The following is a 20,362-nucleotide window of genomic DNA, read 5'->3' as shown; positions in this document are numbered from 1 at the left end:
TGTAGCAATGACCCAAATAAAGGAATTGGCCTTGTTGCTGAAACAAGATATCTGGAAACAGAGTGCATGCAAACCCTGTCTGACAGCTGAAGCACATCACTGCTGGCTTGGTCAATCAGCATAATTCATGCTGCCCTGACCTGACAAATCATCTTTGCTGCTTTCTGAATTACTGGAAAGGGGCAGGGGAAAGTACAGAGAAGGCCACATCCCCTAATGCAGAAAGCAGACATGTGAGGTGGAATGACTGTCCCTTCCTGCCTTTAAACAGAGGAGAGAACAGTTTTGGCTGAACCTTGTAGCAAGCTGGTCTACGTAGGGGCAACACCATCTGGAGAAAATGTCTTGCACTATTTGGACCTTTAGGGACCACTTGTGCATCTGAGAAGTGTCCCTGCTGAGACTATCTACCACCACGTTGCCCTACCTTGCTAAATACAGGGCCACCAGATAGACCAGTCTCATAATTTGACTGCTTTGGCACATAACTGGAAGGAGTGAGCACCTCCTTGTTTGTTAGGCGTAGCACATTGCAGTTGCATTGTCCATCACTGAACTGAACAACCTTCCCCTCTATATTAGGAAGGAAATATTTGAGAGTCAAATCAAAGGGGCTATTCACTCCAACACATTTATAACCAAGCTGGTTTCCTGAAAAGTCCTGTATATTCAAATTGTAAGGTGACCTAAATGTGCTCCCCATCTGTTGTTTAAAGATCTGAAGTTATGGTGACTACTGGTGAAGGGGTATTGAAGAGATTATCTCTGAGAACATTTGATCTGTCCATCCACCTCCTCAACAAATTTAGAACATCTTGAGGCATGGTGACAAAAATCTGAAGTCTGTCTAGATTGTGTTTCTAGGCTTGAGATATCCAATACTGCATCAGCCTCATTCTGGGATCAGCAAACAGAATTACATAAGTGGTAGTAGCCATGCCATCCAACCAATGAGACCCAGGCAGATCACTTTCTGGGTTTGACAAGTTCATATTTCCAAAACAGACTGCACTATTTTCAGAAAACTGTCCTCTGGGAGAAAAGCTTTCCCTACTACCAAGTCCAACACAGAAGCTATTAAAAGAATTCTCTGGGTTGGACAGAGATTCAATTTTTTGATATGCAGAAGCAGACTTAGATCTAAAAGGAGGGAGGTTATAAAACTGATGTAAAGAAACAGATCCTTGCATGCAGCAGCCTTCAGCAACCAATCATCCAAATACGGGAAAACAAAAATACTGTGTATCCTCAGATGTGTTGCTACGAGAGTAAGGCACTTAGCAAAGATTCTTGGCACTGTGGACAGGCCAAAGAGGAGGACTTATTGGAAATACCATTGTGCTACTATGAAATGAAGATATTTTTGATAACTATTGGACAGAAATATGAAAATATACAGCCTTTAAATTGAGAGTTGAGAACCAATCCATAATTGCAGGTGAGGATATAATGGAGGCTGAGTTAACATAAGTAGTCAAAAATTCTAAATGTGTCTGTTCAATTTTCTTAAATCTAAAATTGGATGGAAACACCCCCCTTTCTTATCTACCGGGAAGTACCTTGCATAAAAACCCTGACCCTAGAAATGTTTGGGTATCTTCTTGACAGTTCCTATCAGGAGCAACTTTTGTACTTCCAAAAGTAGAATAGCCCTGTGAGTAGTTTCCCTGAAAAGGGTAGGAGAAGGGGGTAATTTTTCTGAACTGAATGACACAGCCCTTCTCTATAATTTCTAAGACCCACTTGTCCTATGCAATAAAAGTCTCCATTTGTTGATGAATTGGAATAGTCTGTCTCCAAATAAAGGAAAGGATAGATGCTTGCTCATTGGTCCATTGGACTCTCAATCCTCAATCAAAACCAACACCTGGCATTCAATGAAGACAGAGAAGAGGGAGCAGGTTGTTTCATCATACGTCTGGATCTTCAGACCTCTTTTTTATGCTGACTCTGGGATGAAGATGTAGCTTGCTGATAGTACTGCTGACATCTGTGACTTGAGGCAAAATAAGAAGGAAGGTAAAACAGTCTGATAGCAAAAAGAAGGCATAGAAGGATTCCTTCTAACATAGGAACAAAGACCCAGAGACTGTGCAGTGGATCTAGTTTCCTTCAATTTTTCCAACAGTTCAGTTGTTTTGTTGAGGAAAAGACCATCTCCTTCAAAGGGGAGATCTTCCACTTTAATTCTTGTGTTAGCAGCAAGGGAAGAAGAATGCAGCCAAGCATGTGCCTCAAGGTAACTGCGGATGCCAATGCTCCGGCGGAAGAGTGCAAAGCATCAAACAAAGCCCTGAGACCATGCTTTGCCACATTGTTCTGCTGTGAAAACAGCATTCATGTGCCTTCTTTTATCATCTTGGACAAACACAGCCATCTTTTCTCATGGACAGAACCAATAATGGGTCATCACTGCCTGATAACTAGCCATCCTAATACTGAGAGAAGATACAGGAAAACAAATCTCCCCAAGTGCATCAATCTTCTTTCTCCATCAGCGGGAGTGGAGTGGGCTTGGCTGAACCTAAGCCTCTTAATTGGCAGCAGCCACCACCAGCATGTTAAGCACAGGATATGTATGGAACTAAGAAAACCCCTCATGGGGTATCTGATACACTTCATCCACTTTTTTGGAAAGAGAATGGCAAAAAGCAGGTGGTGTTCAAACAGTCTTAGCAGGCTGTGAAGGACCAACCAGAATTGATAGTGATGGCCTATTTCTTGAGGTAGCCCCAAGAATGTTGAATACCATATGGGAGATTTACTCCACAGACACCAAAAGCGGGCTTAATGTGGCTACCATCTGATCCATCAGGTCACAGAACTGTAAAATGAGTTCAGAAGGGGAAGAAGCAGAAGCCACACCCACATGTTCATCAGGTGATAAACTGAGGTCAAAGTCAGTATCCATTTGTTCCTGTTCAAAAAGAGGAGCTCTCTTCTCATCTTCCTCTTCAGATCGTGTATTAGGAACAACTTTCTGAGATGCAGACAGTCCCAGTGCAATCAGATCCAGAGATTCCTAAGCTATCGGATCCTTATCAGATGAAACTTGGTCTCCCAATCCATAAGAAGAATGATTCAAAAATTCCTTTGGTGGAACACAATAGTGCTGTGGAGTCCAGGACTGCCAGTCTCTGCAACAGGAAACATACCTTTAGGAGGAGCAACAAAGGAGTCGGGGAACCCTTGCTGAGTAAACATGAACTGGGATGAATCAGATCTCTTAATTCTTCCTCTAAATAAGGATCCGATTTTGGATCCACTGTGGACTGCACCAGCTACAGTGTCAGACCTGGAACATGAAGAAAAATAAAAGGTGAGAAAAAGATATTCCTTGATGACTCTGTAGGAGTCTCAGGATGTGGCAGCATAGATGGATTAAGAGGAAAAACTAAATCCCCTCTGCTCTTCTCTTCATGAGAAATGGAAACAGATCGCGGAGCTGATGAAACCTGTCTCTTCCTTATCAACTGCCCCTCAGTCAGATCAGAGAAATATTCAGACATGTAATGGTGCCACCACAGTAAAAGACCTCTTTGGATCAGAGGATGGTCCCTGAACAGGAGCGGAGGACAGTGCCAATCCCATAAACCTGGAGAGTACCAGATCTGGAGAAATACTAAGCTCCACATCTCTGGTCCTCAAAGCTAAACCCAGAACCAACTTGGATTTCAGAGTTAGAACCGCAAAGGCCACGGAGTCAGATGGATCCTATAAGGCTGATGTATCGAGTCTGACACTGCTAACAGTGGCTGTCTTCTCCCTCACATTCTTCCGTGGAATCACTACAGTTGGAGCCGATGACATGGCCCTAAGATCCTTAGCAGGCAGATGGTCTATTTCCACCAACAGTGCCTTTGAAGCCTTGACAGCTTTAACAGAAGGATCCAGAGCCAGAACCAATGAAGATCAGAATGATCTGAAACCTTTAGGAAGCTTAGTCTTGCTAGAGGAAGCCACAGAAGCAGAAACTGGCCTCAGGATTTTGGATTGAACAATCATTCAAAACAAGGTTTAGCAGCTAGAACTTGCTTAAGTAGAAGCACCTGCAGTTCACTGTGCATCTCTGGATGTGAAAGTCCTGCAAATGAACACCCAGAAGAAAGGCCTTCGCCCAGACACGTCAGGCACCTAAAGTGGTCATCCTACACCAGGAAGACAGCTGTGTATGAAGCACATCTCTTAAACCCCTGGTTTCTTGTTTGGTTCCACCATTAGACAGAAGAAAGCCTACCAACTATACTAAACTGCTTACACTTATCATTATACTTAAACTAAACTACACATTAACAACAACTAAAAACTACCAAAAGCACTATCAAGAAATAAAATTCCCAGATCCAGACAGATTAATCAGTTCACTTCTGTCTGGTGCAGAAGTCGGAAAGAACTGAGAAGATAGAGGGTACAGCGTCCTCTGATATAGCCCCATCCTCAGAATGTTCAGAAAGGCTGAGGGGAGCGGTAAGGAGGGGGCGCACATGCACTCTAATGGGCACTGCTTGGAAAAGGTTCTACCATTTGGTGAGTGAATATGCAGAGCCACATGAAGAACAACTCTTTATTACAACCTTATTAGGAACCCCAGCTGTGTCGGTCATCAACATCTGTGTTCAACTGCTGAATACCACACACATAGGGGAGCCAAAGTTTTCACAGTTGGAAGCTTCTGTGACAGCACACAAGTTAACAACGAAGTCTGTGTCTCAGAAGGAACTCATCTTTGCAATGTCTATAGGCACATCTTAGTTTCAGATCAGCTGAAGGTTGAAATTATTTGTTTATTTTGGAATTCTAAGACACAGTTTGAGCAACTGTTGTTTTGGTTATTCTATTTTAGACCATTTAATTCCTCTTATGGTCAGACAGAATGTCTATGGCCCCAATTCTAAAAACACTTAGGTATGTTTGTAACTTTACTCATATGATGATTAATGTATATGTGTTTACAGGATAGAGACCTATATATGTAATTAGTTCATTAAAAGAATGTACGAAAGTGGACTACAGCAGAATATTTGAATGGACTAGGTGCTCTATTACAGTACATTTGCTTTTAAGAAATTATATTACTTGTATTTCAGAGAAAAAACTACAGCATACCAATTTTATTTCCATTTTTTCAATAATTTTAAAACGGTTACTTAGGTTGTGTCTTTGTGACAGTTATCGTGTGTTCCATAATATTCATATTTTAAAAAATATTTACAAGACTATTTTTGAAATGTCTATGTGAAAACAAAGGACCAGAACATTGTTTTTTTTAATCAAGTTCATATTTTTAAGGTCTTCTTCACCCCAGTTATAAAAAATCTTTTAAAAGGGAGTTAGGAGAGCCAGGTTGGGATTACAAATTTAGTTTGATTAGTTCAATTGGTCCAGGGTCTGTTGAGAAGTACAGTATATTACAGAAAATGACTGTCCTCTCATATTTTTACCATGATTCACCTGAAAGTTTACCTCGAACTTCCAACACTAAGCATTGCACAATTGGCTAAATACATTACACATGTGGGGGAGGGGATTACCTTCATATAGATTAGACTACACAGATGAGTAATTTAGTGTAGCATAATAACGCCTATCTTTGACTTTCTGTCCTTTCCACTAGGACTATCCCATAACTTGTCCTGAAATACAGCATGACAAAAATCGTTGCTGTTGTCTACTGACTTCACAGACAGTGTACCTTTAGCAGTTATTTATATATTTAACAAAACATCCACACAAGTTCTGCTTCTGGAAAAAGTATTTAAAATGGTATATTTTCCCTCTAAATGTTTTGTTATTGAAAATCATTTGTTACTGTGTACAAATTGTGAAATATACAGGAATATAAACATTTTCTTTATTTCAATTAAATGTTAATTACAATTGTCTTTTAACAGTGGCAATTTGTTTGAAACACAACATTTAGCTCCGGCAGTCTAGTAATCCAATTAAAAAAAAAAGAGACTAGAAATATATGCCATAATACTTTCTTGCTGGTTAAAACAGAAGACCCGTGTAAATATTCAACATTCTGGTTAAACACTGAAGGTCCTGATTGTTAAATCAATATAAAAATGTGAAATTTGCAAAATCAATTACTCACAAATTAGAAAATACCAGAATTAAGATGACTAATGGCAACCTGAATTCTGACACCTTGTTCAAATATATTGTGACCTTTTAATTATATGACCACATATTATATTTTCCTGCATAAGTCAACAGTTTTTGAAACCAGACCTTCAGATACAGAGCACAGATCTCTACAACTTAAGCCAAAAGAGTAACTGACAGCAGAAACAGACATCCTGTATATGGACCAGATCATAGAGGGGAACCTGACAATTTACCAGTAGTTTACACAACTATTTGCTAGACAGCAACAGAACGTTGGGAATCAAGATTCCTGGGTTTAATTCCAGGCTGTGGGTGGGACATGTGGTCTACTGACTAGAGTAGTGGTTACGAACAGGACAACCAAAGATTTGGCATTTTTAATTTGAAATGAAGTGTGTTTAAGTGAATGATATTTCGGTCTGTCAGCTTAGAGATCTGGTTTCTCTTTCCACAATTACCAGAAGTGATTTTGTGCAACATCTCATTTACCACCCCAATCTGTAAAATCAGGTGGAGTGGAGGAAGTTATACTTGTCTGTCTTTCCCCTTCCCTACTAAAACAGGACTATCAAGAATTTTGTACATTTTGCCATCCTAATACCAGTGAGTTACATAGGTAAGACAAGAACTTGTGGCCACCTGAATCCAAGCCCAGTGCACCTTCCTTTAGGCTAAAGGCCAAAGATAATGATAAAAAATAGTTAATTTATTCTGGGTCTGAATACCACTCACTATTTTATAACCTCAAATACCAAAACAAAAAGAAATAGGAAAATGTAATCAATAGTCCTCAGATTTTTCAATGCTTTCTTAATTCCCTCCATAACAATTTAAGCAAACACATTATTTTAATGTGTCATATGTTTAAAAGAGTGTAACGTAGTTATAGCTGATAAAGCATGTTTGACATTTTTACAGATTGGGGGTTGCTTGTTTACAAGTTATCTGGAATAATGGCAAACTTATCATAAAGATGTCAGGGAAAAGGACAGCTTATTAAAGACTTTTAAAAAAATGATTGGTAATAAAAATCCCTTAATACTCTTTAGGACACTAAAAGCATGCATAACTTTAACAAATACTCGTATTGCTTCTTCACTTCTACCAGAATGCAGTCCATTCACCAGCTTGTGTGTTTTGTGAAAGGTAAATATTTACCTACTGAAGAAAATATAATTTGAAGTACAGAACAATTTGTGGGAAGTGGTTCCCCCCCCTTTTATCACACTTCATACAACCACGATTTGTAGTTTTGCGGTGTGTTTGTTTTACTATACCTCAGAGCAGAAATCAAAATTTAGGAGAAAAAGTCCCAAAAGGCAAACATGCTTTGCTAATGAACTGTTTCAGCAGAACTGTCATTAAAATGATGGTCTTGTCCACAAGGTGCAGTAATGTGCACGAGAGGGGTGTGAATTCTTAAGTGAACCAACATGTTGCACACTAACATGCCCATGTAGACCCTGCTGGCAGGCACTCAACATTCCCTAGTGTATAGTGGTCAATATTAAACATCAAATGATCCCAGACACTAAATTCTAAATATTTAGTTTCACGAAAACAAAGATCATCACTCACTTGTTTTCATTCATAGATGAAAAAAGATAATCACATTTTCATCAGGTCAGGGCATATGATCTCACAGCTAACCCTATCATTACCTTTTCTTACAGACCAAATTTACTTGAATACATTTTTTTAAAAGTAAAATTATGACAACCATGTTAGGGAGATCTCCAAAGCCACTAGTTGTAAATCTAGCTGTAGACATAACTATAAAAATATGTAGAACTAAGGCTAATATTATGCAAATTACAAAAATCGTTTCAACCTCAGATTTTCTGGAAAGCCCAAATCAGGGTTTGTTTATTTTTTTGGCTACAAAAGTATTTTACAATATTTCCCTTTTTATTTTAATATTTATAAACGTATGTAGCCAGGCTTATGACCAAAGAACTACTGTGTTATCTGAATACATTGGAGCTTGTTTTCTGAAAATGTATTCATTCAAATTAAAGCTAAAATATGTCTACTGCTTGAAATCTTTCAGGTCTTGATGCTTCACCAAAGAAAGGAGGCAAGTTGTTCAATGCAGTGTAATTCTAAATAAATAAGTAATTTTGTGAAAATTAAATATGGTAAGAAAATCTCAGTTTGGCCAGCATCTACGGCAGATAAGTTTCAATTGCATTTGTGTCATAAGTAAAAATTAGTGCTCTTCCATGATATGTTGCTTGATATAAAGTAAGGCCTTAAAACTAGATTCTGATTAATTATTAACTTGCTTTCTATTTATCCAATGATTAGTCTTCTGAAAGCCATCACATTCATCTCAAAATGAAGATCTCTACATGGACTTTGGGTGTGCTATTATTCCTACTACTGTCTACAGGACACTGCACAGAAAAGTCTAAACTCAGTAAATTATCGAAGAGGTACCCTCGTTCAACAGATGGTGGAGAGGAAGGAAAAAAATGTGGTTATACTTTCTTGGTTCCTGAACAAAAAATTACAGGGCCAATTTGTGTAAACACCAAAGGACTAGGAGCAGATAACAGAAAAGATGAAATCACAAGGATGGACATAGAGAACCTGAAGGAAGTATTGTCCAAGCAGAAACGCGAGATTGATATCTTGCAGCTTGTGGTGGATGTGGATGGAAACATTGTGAATGAGGTAAAACTGCTGAGAAAAGAAAGTCGCAACATGAACTCCCGAGTCACTCAGCTCTACATGCAGCTCTTGCATGAGATAATCCGAAAGCGCGATAATTCACTTGAGCTTTCCCAACTGGAAAATAAAATCCTCAATGTTACAACAGAAATGTTGAAAATGACAACACGATACAGGGAGCTTGAAATAAAATATGCAGCACTAACAGATCTTGTAAATAATCAGTCTGTGATTATCTCTTTATTGGAAGAGCAGTGCTTGCAGATACTGTCACGACAGGACACCGACAGATCTCCTCCTCTTGTTCAGGTGGTGCCACAGCACATTCCTAACAGCCAGCACTATACTCCCAGCCTTTTGGGAGGTAATGAGATACAGAGGGACCCAAGTTATCCTAGAGACAGAGACATAAGGCCACCACCTGATCCAGCTACTTCTCCTACAAAAAGTCCTTTCAGGATACCACCGCTAACTTTAATCAATGAAGGTGAGTTGATTAACATTATGTCCAAAATAAAGAGAATGTCATGTAAATAAATAGGCAACCCACTTACAATGCTTGCTTACAACTAGAGTGGAATGAATAATTCAAAATGAATAATTTATTCAGCAAATTCAGCCTCTTCTGATGATAAATAGGTTGATAGCAGCTGTAGATTTTCTCAAATTTATTTGTCAAATAATTTCTATGACTAATTCTTGACCTGTAGATAACATGAGAACTTTGCTGCAAGTATTTAATATTTGAAATTCAAGCTGTGTAGGTAAGTCTCACTGATTACAGGTTGTAGAGAACTACTTTTACTTCCAGACTGGATGAGCATAACTTGGAAACAAAATTTGATTTCTGCAAACACTGTCTGATATTTACTTATTACTTTTTCTATGAACTTTATTGTCCCACAAGTTACATTAGAATTTTGTGAACAGCAAAGAAAAGAGATAAACTTCCCGGTAGTAAATGCAGCTAGCAATGTTTGCTGTACTCACCAGTTCTACTTACACTCATTATGCATTATCGCACTGTTGTGTTTCCAGCCTTAATGAATTCTTAACACTCGGCAGATTTTGACTTTATGATAACAGGACAATCTGATGTCACAATGATCCTCTAAACAACTTTTTATTCTTTAGGCTGAGAATCTCAAAGGAGCCTAGGATAGTAAGACAACCAACTCCCACAAAAATTGAAGTTAGGTGCCTAATTCATTTAGGCTCTTTTAAAAATCCCAACTATAGATATTTAAAATGAAAAACAACATTTTTTCCAGCATGGGAAAGATAATATTGCATTTGTTTTCTTTATGAAAATATCATGAACGCACATTGAGGAGATTCACCAAATGTTTTCAGTTCACTGTCCTACTTCATCCAATTATATAGATTCACAAAGTATTAAAAACAAAACCAGTGACAATGAAAGAAAAATGCATTTCATCTGGAGGTTACTGGAACTCCATCATGATTCCTAAAGGTCTTATTAATAGGGTAGATTTGATTTAAATCAAATTAAATCATGATTTAAATCACTAGTCAGGAAGATTCGATTTAATCATGGTTTTCTACATAAAAGTGCCTTCTTGTCGGTTGTTATAACCTTAATACATATTCTTCACAAATCAAGAGATAGATGTAGGTTTCATTTTTAGAAGGTACACACTCTACATTTTTAAACAGTGATTTATTCTGAAAACTTTTCAGATTAGTTTTACAGCTATATAAGAAAATGAATGACTGTTTGGTTATTTCATTTACCAAAGGTAATTGAAGCAGATATTTATGAAGTCATTGGGAGGTGAACGATCTCCAATTCAACAGGTTAATCATTAATATTTGGAGGATTTTCTTCCCATGCTGTATTAGGAGGAGAACATCACCAGACAGACAGTTAAATTGTTTTATTTAACTAAAACAACAACTTTAAGTATTCTGGATTTTCTTCTTCAACAGCAAACAGATAATATTTTAACAAAACAAGCACATGTCCCTTGCTTCTCACATTTATCTCCAGACTTCTTCTCCTTGTCCAGATCTATTCTGCTCCCAATAATCTTCTATTCATTGAACTTTTTTAAACTTTGCTCTTTTAGAGATAGGTAAGGGATTGACTCTGTGTACTCAAATTTGCAGAGGGACAATAGGGTTGAGGTCTTAGTTCTCACCTCTATATATTATTTATTTTAAAAGATTTTTGCTGTTAACAAGCAAGTTACCTCTGGAGAGACAAATCCACAGTTTGAGAACTGCAAAACTAAGTGCCCCGATGGTATCTTCTAGACTGAGCACTGAGTCCCATTGGGTATATAGAAAGATTAACCTAAATAATCTATACAGAAGCCTGTGGAAACCCATAAGATTGGGTTCCTAATCCATGAACGATTGGAACTCATTTACAAAACTTTTCTTAAACATTACATGAACATATTGTCTCATACTATAGAATTAGAATTTATAACCCCTATTCTATGATGAGATACCTTTGAGCTATAATGTATCTATCTTTAGATAGGCTTGGTCCTTAAAAATCCAATTTAAATAAAAAAATCATTGATTTTTATCCATCCTGGTTATTAAAAAAAAATCCATAGAATTATTTCCAACTGCATCACAAACTGTCATAATTTATTCTGCTCAATCCTGAAAGTTTGGATTAACTTTTTTTTTAATCCATGCTTTCCAAGTAACCGTCTTTTTTCTTGCCTTTTATGAGCTTATATAGCAAAAATGCTCTGAACTGGGTTTTAGACTCAGCTGGATATTCAACTGTGTTCCTGAGGGTGAAAACACACATTTATTGTGGCTATTCAACATACACTACAACCAACCTGCTGTTGATAAAAAGAGGGACTATATAGCTTGGGATTTGGGGAAAAGTTAGCCCACACAGTACAAATGAAATGCCAGATGTCATGAGAATTTAGATCACCTGTAAGTGACAGAAAGGAAACAGAGCTAATATAAAAAAAGCTATGTTAATGGCTAGTCAGACAGCAACAGCAGAAGTCTCTTAAAAAAACCAAAACCAACTTTTAAACAAAACTACATGGGGATTTATTGTTTCCCCAGATACTCATTCTCTCAGTTTTATAATTATAAACAGATAGGTGTGTACATATGAGGAAAAGCAACAGCACAAACAAATGTTTTCTGTAAAACGTTTATCAAAAAGTCTCCTCTTTCCTCTACACATTTCTGGAAACTAAGTTAAAGAAATCTTAGTCAATTTATTCTAACATTAATGGACTCATTTGCTGTGTGTTTTCTTTAAATACTGAGGTCTGTGAATTTTAAGAATGTGCATCCTGTACAGAGGTGGGAGAAAAAGGATTAAGTAGTTCCAAAGCTGGTAAAATGAAGATAATTAAAAGTTAAAATAAAAACCAGTATACAATAAATTACAAAGCTATTCCTAGTTCTCTCTCTGTTTCCTGTAATTAAGGTACCAACGTGTGATAAAGCAGTGCAGAAGAGAAAAGGGCTGTAAAATAATAGGAAAAGTGAAAAACAACAAGAGGGGGATGTTAGTGTAGAAGATTATGCAGAAAATTTACAAATGGAGACTGCCAAATAAGACTAACAAAACCCAATAAGGTTGTCCTCATCAGATAAATGTTGTTAAAAAGAAGAAAAGATTGTATAATGAAAGGTAAAACTGTCTTCTGGATATGTTATAGCATATTTTTCTCTCATTATATTTGAATCAACTGTTCTTCTCAAGTACTAATGAGTCACAGTCAAGCTACAATTGCAGGAAATAGTTTACATAAAACAGGTATTAGTATCTTTAATTGTGGGTTGGAAGGAAAATACATAGCACACTTGGAAAACTACTTTTTACACCGAGGTAAAAATATTAGAGAAATCAACCCAACGGAAGACAAGTTCCTAAAGGGGAAAAAAATGTTTTCTATACAAATGCAAGATGCATATGTAAACAGAAAATTATGAATTCAGATAAACTAATTAAATAAACCTCAGTTGTATACTCAATTCCTAACACAAAAATAAGAAGCAATTTAAGCTTCATTCAAGAATCCTTCGAAGTCAATGGGAGCAGGTCAGGCACTCAGGTGCCAATTAAGCAATATACTTAATGTTTAATTTTAAACTTCAGTGCAGCCACTTTCATTCTTAAGATGGGAACATGCTTAAGTAACTTTCTGAATCTGAGCCTCAGTGCACAAGCTGGACTGCACAGCAAGTAAGGAAATCATGCAACAGTTAATTTTAAGTATCTTACTAACGGTAGGAGGAAAGCTGCATGCAGGACAATTAATTTAAAATAAAAAAATACAGCTGTTCTGCATGGCAATTAAACTGAATATTTATATTTGCAACTACTTTATCAAAACAAATTATTAATACATTTGGTCCTAGTTCGTAACTTCGTCTGTGTACGAGGACCCTTATGCCTGTGCAAAACAAACTACTTATTTTAAGTACTTAAGTTCTCTTATTTCCTTATTTTAAGTACTTAGTTTAAAAAATATTTTCTCTGTAGAAATTAAAGTTATTGTTGGTTGAAAGTAATTAAAACCTACCACACGTGTGTGAACTATAATCTTCAACTGCTCATAACCAATCAAAACCAATTTTCAGTGGAATGTCAAAAGCATCTTTCCTCCTTAAGAACAGTCTCTCTGCCCAATTTCAACAGTCTATTCCCAAGTTTTGGAGTCAGTGCTGCTTTATTAAAAGTCTCAACACACACACAGATTCTAAGACCAGAAGGGACCATTGTGATCATCTAGCCTGACCTCCTGTACAGCACAGGCCATAGAATTCCCCCAAAATAATTCCTAGAGCATATCTTTTAGACAAACATCCACTCTTGATTTAAAAATTGTGAGCGATGGAGAATCCATTATGACCCTTGGTAAATTGTTCCAGTGATTAATTACTCTCGCTGTTAAAAATGTATGCCTTATTTCCAGTTGTTTACTTTTTTTAAAAGGGTATGAAATGTTTCCCCCTACTGTTCTGCTACTCAGAAATGGTTGAATCATTTTTGTTCAAACTCCACATACCCCCAAAACAAAAAACAACCAACTAACCAAAAAGCTCAGCTTCAGTTAGAGACCAGACTTGGAAAATAACAGCCGAAAAGGTGAAAAATTGAGAAAGTTATGAGCAAATGATAAATGTATTTAGTATGGAAATGTGTAGGCACTTTAACTATAGTTGTCACTATTCACACAAGCGATAATACCTCTTAAAATAATAAGAAGGAAAGTATAATTTTCATCTGTACTTCAGTGTTTCATATAAGATAAGTGAACATTAACGGCCTCACACACATCTTTGTTCTATAATCATGTTTCTTAGCTATTTAGTTTTTATTTCTTTCATTTTTCGATTCTCCTTTAATGTCTCCAAAATACTTATGAAAGACATCCAAGTACAAATTGCAGTTGCTCAGGAATAACAAAGTCTCTGGACAATCTACATTAGGTTATCTGCATTTTTTCTACTCAAATCAGGCATCAGTTTTGTTTTTTTTTAAGTTATAGTCCATCCTAAGAAAACAGTAATATCCCATCATCGTTTTCCTTTTTCACCATCTAACACATGTCAAAGTGTAATGCCCTAGAGATCAACCATCAGATTTGCTAAATCATTATATACTTAGGATGCAATTTTTGGTATTGTAATAGTAAAAATTCAGGACATGATCTCAAAAAGTGAAAATTACCAGCAGCACCCAAGCAAACAAAGACGACATGGGCCCTATGCTCCTCTCAAGATCTTAAATGCATGTTGTTAAGTGCTAAAAGATTAGGTGTAGTTTTGTGAAATATTTCTGCTCTCCTTTGTTCTCACGTATTTAACAAAATTCCAAAGTTATGGTCTCTGTTCATGTTAATATTTCATTCTTAAAAACCAAAAGCTGTTAAAGAAATTATGTCTTTGGCTTTCAAGAGGAAATAGTAAACCTTTCTTTCTGGCTATGACATCAATGATAATAAGAATAGGTAATTAGAACTTAGTTAATTTTGTTGATGTGGAAACCAGAAAAGAATTCCACTCTAATTTCTGTATTCGGGTCTTCAATAATAATGACAGTAAGTAGTATTAAAACTTGGTTTTTCAGTAAACAGCTATGACTATGAGACACAAGGGGCCATACCATGTTCTCACTCACACCAGCATCTAACTTCGTAACTGGACAGAATTTGATGGAGAGAGAAAAATCTGTCGAAGAAGGAAGATATAATTTATGTTCAGGCACTACTGTTATCACAACTAGACTTCAAGGATGACCATACAGATGAAGTCCTAATAGGGACACTGTACATTTGATATGTTATTCCTTTCATTAGCATAAAAACAACACCCCTTTACTTCAACACAGTGCAAACTATTTTATCAAGTCACAAATCTCAGTATTTCCAGTAAAAAGAAAAGGGGTACTTGTGGCACCTTATTTTCAGTGAACAACTACAAAAAAAGGATCATAGTTCCTATGCCATCATATATCAAAGGATTTATTTGTCCCAAGAAAGTGATGTAAGATAGTTAATCAAAGCTAAAGGATTTGTTGGATTTATTCACTCCTTCATTCTAGAACATAACTTTGAAACCTCTTCTACCACTTCAACATTTTACATCAGCAGTGTCTACAATTCTAAGGATCAAAATTTAGACAAATTGCATCCTGTGAGACTAACGCCAACTGAATTTTAGCAATGGTCAAAAGCTACTATGTAAACAGACTATTGTGACCTTGCATTGCTTAGCAGCAAGTCAAATAGCTCTACCGTTTGCTTTGGTCTCTAATGGTCCTGGAAATAAGAGTCCTAGATTCCTTTCCTCTGCACAGAACGTAGTATTTCAGCAACTGTTCTCAATATTTCAATCTACATTATAAAGCTTTGCTATTTTTCATGTTTTCACATCTTTTATAAATCAATAAGTTGTTTTAGAACATTTATTATGGAGCCACACTGGGTTTTTTTTTTTTTTTTTAGAGTAACTGCCGTGTCAGTCTGTATTCGCAAAAAGAAAAGGAGTACTTGTGGCACCTCAGAGACTAAACAATTTATTTGAGCATAAGCTTTCGTGAGCTACAGAAGTGAGCTGTAGTTCACGAAAGCTTATGCTCAAATAAATTGGTTAGTCTCTGAGGTGCCACAAGTACTGTTTTTTTAACACAGCATCAAATTGTGCTAGGCCGTTTACAGAAAGCTCCCCATGCCCCAGGGAACTTTTACTCCAACTGGACACTTTCAGACAAAATACAAAAGAATGGAGAAAATTAGAACAGGCAAGGGAAGGTAATACAGAGCAAACAAAATGATGCAAAGGTGGCAGATATGGTCAAAGCAACAAGCAAGGGAAATGATTTTGGCAGCAGCATTTTGAATACACTGGATGGGATGAAGTGGGTGTTGAGAAGGTAAGCAAAGAAAGCTACAGTACTCAAAATGGGAGATTATCAAGGCATGGCCAAAGGCTGGAAGTAATGACTTAAAGGTAGGGACAGCTTTGGATATGTTGGGAAGGAAGTAGCAATAATTTTGTTTCTATTACAGTTTCTGTTATTAACCCTATTTTTCACCCATCCAGCTTTCCAAAACTCATTTTTAAATTTCTCATGAGTAATAAAACTGGAAAGGGAGAATTTGAGGAAGTTTCAAGAAAATCCTAAACAAGCCATCTTTCAGATATTGGAATTAACACTTCTCTGATACGTAAGCACCATTTTTTGTTCAAAAACCAATCCAGTCTTTACACTTCAAAATCTAGTTTAGTTACCTAGGTCGCTGAGAATTCTGATAGACCCAGTTTTATAAACATGGGTCTTCAAATTTTAAAGTATATATTCCTTAACTTTAAAGTGTCATTAGCTAGACAGATTGTTGCCATGTGCCTTGCAAACTTCTTAATGTTGCCAGTATACTGGCAGTGTTTCTGACTAGTAAAAATATGGATTATCAGCAGCTAGAAGTGCTGCTGATATACCAATGGGGCTGTTTAATGGCACAAGTCCTTTACTGTGCTACGACCAGGTGACTATATGCACCACTAGCTTGGACAAAAGGTCTAGTCAGTTGCAAACATTGATAGTACACCAACACAATTTATAAAAATCATGAATCAATTCCCGCAGCACTTCTTGTAGTTGTTAGTGCCATCAACATTTGCCAAAGGGTTCAGTCAGGATTGCCACCTATGTTCCAGTGGTGTTTCTAAGCACTCTGAGCTGTTACCAGGTTATTATTCTTTTCAACTCCTCTAAACCCTTAAGTCATGATTTAAGATAGTAACAAGTATAACTGGATAAGCTTTTAATAACCAGGACTCCTAAAATGCATGACTGGAGAATTACAGGCCCCAATGACTTGCTAATAAAGAATGAAATCTCTGAGAGACCTGTAATAAATAAGTCATGGTTCCATTTGCCCAGAACTTCAAGCTGCATGGTGATTCAAGCTCGATATCAACTTTTAACAGCTATGGACTAGTTCTATAGATATCCTAGTTGATTATAGGTTTCCACAGCTAATATCAGACTACTACTCACAAGTCTTTAAAGAAACTGATAAAGAACCTCCATTAAGATGAAGTTAAGGGTGAAAATGGTTTTCACTAAGCAAGAACATTAAAGGGATACCACAACAAACTTCAGTGTGTTTCCTTCCAGACTGCCCTCATATATGGAATATTCGCCCTGAATTTAGCAGGTGCATTACCAAAGGTCAGAAATTGCACATCCATCTTTTTGTTCCAAAATAGAGCAGAGATCAAATTAAGATTGTTGTATCTAGTCCATCATCTTAGTAATTGAAGAGCACTGGAAAAAAAAATCCCACCTCTTAAAGTATTTTTTTTAAAAGATAATCACTATATTACTATTTGCTTAAATTGTTAATTGGGCAGGCTAGGTTTATTGTTTCAAATCAGTATCAGAATAGTAACCCAATAATGGTTACTCTAGATGTAGCATGAGCTTATATGGAGACAACTGATCAATTTATTAATATGTTTATATTATACTATAAACACAACAAAATAGTAATCAAACACTTTAAACAGAATGTTAACTTTTATTTGGACTTATTAAGTATACTGATTTTTCAAATCAGTTGCATTTAAGGGATTCATCATGAGCTAGCCATTATCAGAACATATCCAGTTCTTCATTATGAAAAAAGCTGACTAGAAGATGGTCTAAAACCAGTCCAAAAATCAATATAAATAGTGATGTTGTAAAACAGCATTAATTTTTTTTTGTGGGGGAAGGGATTAGTGGAGGTAGAAATTATAGCTGGATTTGTAATCTTTTAAGAGGGACACACCAACATAAGAAGGCTTTCCAAAATGTAAGCTGACAGTGTTTCCTACTGAACGCTCATACATCATCTTTCAGAAGTGGAGAGTATGTTTTGTAAATATAGTACTCAGAGCCTAAAAGAGAACTTTGAAGAGCTACAGTCAACAGCTGCATTTCTACGTAACTGTAGATTTGAAACTCAACAAATGAACACTATTATCTGCTCAAAAATATCTGGTCCACTGCTTGCATGCTATCCTGGCTAACAGCCATGCACACATATTATAACTGTCAAGAAATGGAAGTATAAAAATCATTGGATTTATAAAGGTTCCTGTCAGAGGGTTTGCAGAATTTGATAAAAGTTTTCTAATTAAATGCTAGTTCTGCTGCATTCTAGTTTACCTTTTACTTTATGACCACTTCAAATGTATACATTATAGGGAAGAAGTAAGCCAGTATCTGACGTTTGGTAAGGCTATACAAGCTAAAGTAGTTATGAAATGCAAGTTGCATTATTTGCTTATCTAATATCAGGGTGTAATTTGTGATACACAATAAAGAAAAAAGTTACCAAAACAACAGGTGTAGAGAGTCAAAAAATGCACTACCTGTTTAGCAAAATAGTTATCTATTTGTAAGGTTGGTGGGGGAAAATAGGCAAAATGTATAAAATTAACCAAATAAACTGGAAAGGATGTTTTGCAATGTTTACAATGGAAGTTTTAAATTTGCAGTTAAAATTAGAAAGTACGTACTTTCTAGCAGGAAACAGCAAGAATAAAATGGGATCTCAGATATTTACCACCTCTAAGTTAAAGTCTTACATTGCAATACAAAGTCTTCTTGTACATACACTATTAACTACATGTTATATGTAACTTGTGTCCCGCATGCACATTTTTAAAAAATAAGCTTAAGCTTAAGGCAGTTCTTTTCAAACAGGTCCTTTCAAAGACTGTCAACAAGCCAAAGAAGCTGGGCATTCCAACAGTGGGATTTATATGATCAAACCAGAAAACAGCAATGAACCAGTACAGTTATGGTGTGAGAACAGCCTGGACCCTGGAGGCTGGGCAGTTATTCAGAAAAGGACAGATGGATCTGTCAATTTCTTCAGGAATTGGGACAGTTATAAGGTAAGTTTTAGAATTCAGAAAAGTAACAGCTTCATTTTGGTGGGGACAGTAACCACTAGAATCTGCTATCAGTATTCACAAGATGCTATTTTTCAATGCATTTCTTCTCCACTGCAGTTAATTTTGCTACAAGATTAACACTTGAAAAAGAATCAGAAGTAAAATAGTTACCTAAGAACTAAGAATGAGCAAAAACTGAAGAGGTGAAAAAAACAAGAAAAGTAAAAGCTAAGAAGGAGTTAAGCCACAAAGACTAATGTACAGACTTGCCTGTGAACTGGCATTATCATATATGGCTGGTTATATGTTATACATTTTACCTTTTAAATGTGCAAAGGAAGTGAATTAAGGCTACTATAAGAAGTTTAACTTTTGAATTTCTTGGAATCTGACTGTTAAAGCTGTATCCTTGATGACAAAATAAACTTTTACTTTATCCCCTCTTTTATAAAAGGAAAAAGGAGATTAAAATAATAAAGCACAAAACCAGACTTTTTACACACAATCTAAATAAAATATTTACCTTCAATAGCCTCAAAGAGTGTAACTCTGAATATTTCAGTATCAAGTGAAAGTTTTGTATTGGGTGTACACAATTGGTTTTTCAATTGCTTAACTTTTTTGGGAAAACTGGCCCACAAACTAGCTCTCACTTAGAGTGTTTTATGGAGAAAAAGAATTTGTAATCCTACTAAACACCACATAATTAAAAGAAAAACAATGAGTATTTTATTTACAACTCCAAACACTTTAGACATTGATAGTAAAATGGATATTTTCTTAGGGAAAGGAAACAATGCCTTGCAAATATTAGCAAAAAGGTATCATACCAGCAGTCTGTGATTCAAGACCAATAGCCTTACTGAATTTACTAGAACTGAAATCTAGAGTACACAGATGGATTGGTATTTCATTATATATGTAATCAGTCTACCTTGTAAAAGATACAAAAAAGTTATGCATCTTGAGAATTGGCTTACTCATCTATAATTATCTTTTGTGCCTCAAAGTACTTCATGCAATGGGTTAGTCATATGGTCTTAATGGACAACATTTGTTGTGCCACAGAAAATATTGTTCCAGTATTCAAAAAGCACATTGTGGAAATCAAAGGTGCAAAGGATCAGATTCTGACATCTTCACTCATGCTGAGTAATACATTACA

General features: G+C 36.2%; 2 protein-coding genes across 11 annotated transcripts in view; one reads left to right on the top strand and one right to left on the bottom strand.

Annotated features, from left to right (window-relative positions):
* RALGPS2 (Ral GEF with PH domain and SH3 binding motif 2) overlaps positions 1 to 20,362 on the bottom strand; it is a 279,035-nt gene that overhangs the window by 90,013 nt on the left and 168,660 nt on the right. The gene's annotated exons all lie outside the window — the stretch shown is intronic.
* Positions 1 to 20,362, top strand: part of ANGPTL1 (angiopoietin like 1) — a 29,275-nt gene that overhangs the window by 6,799 nt on the left and 2,114 nt on the right. For 3 of the 4 annotated variants that reach the window (XM_073356504.2, XM_073356502.2, XM_073356506.2), the window contains 2 exons: positions 8,419 to 9,271; positions 19,004 to 19,197. In XM_073356504.2, coding sequence (XP_073212605.1) covers positions 8,449 to 9,271; positions 19,004 to 19,197 — 1,017 coding nt within the window. In that variant the 5' untranslated portion in view covers positions 8,419 to 8,448. Of the gene's footprint in view, positions 1 to 8,320; positions 9,272 to 19,003; positions 19,198 to 20,362 lie in introns of those variants that run through there. The other variant, XM_073356505.1, reaches the window with a different exon arrangement.

The sequence above is a fragment of the Lepidochelys kempii genome, chromosome 8 (genome assembly GCF_965140285.1).
Source record: "Lepidochelys kempii isolate rLepKem1 chromosome 8, rLepKem1.hap1, whole genome shotgun sequence".
NCBI classification, from domain to species: domain Eukaryota; kingdom Metazoa; phylum Chordata; order Testudines; family Cheloniidae; genus Lepidochelys; species Lepidochelys kempii.
Note: the sequence above shows the minus strand (reverse complement) of the source record. Positions and strands in the feature narration are given on the sequence as shown.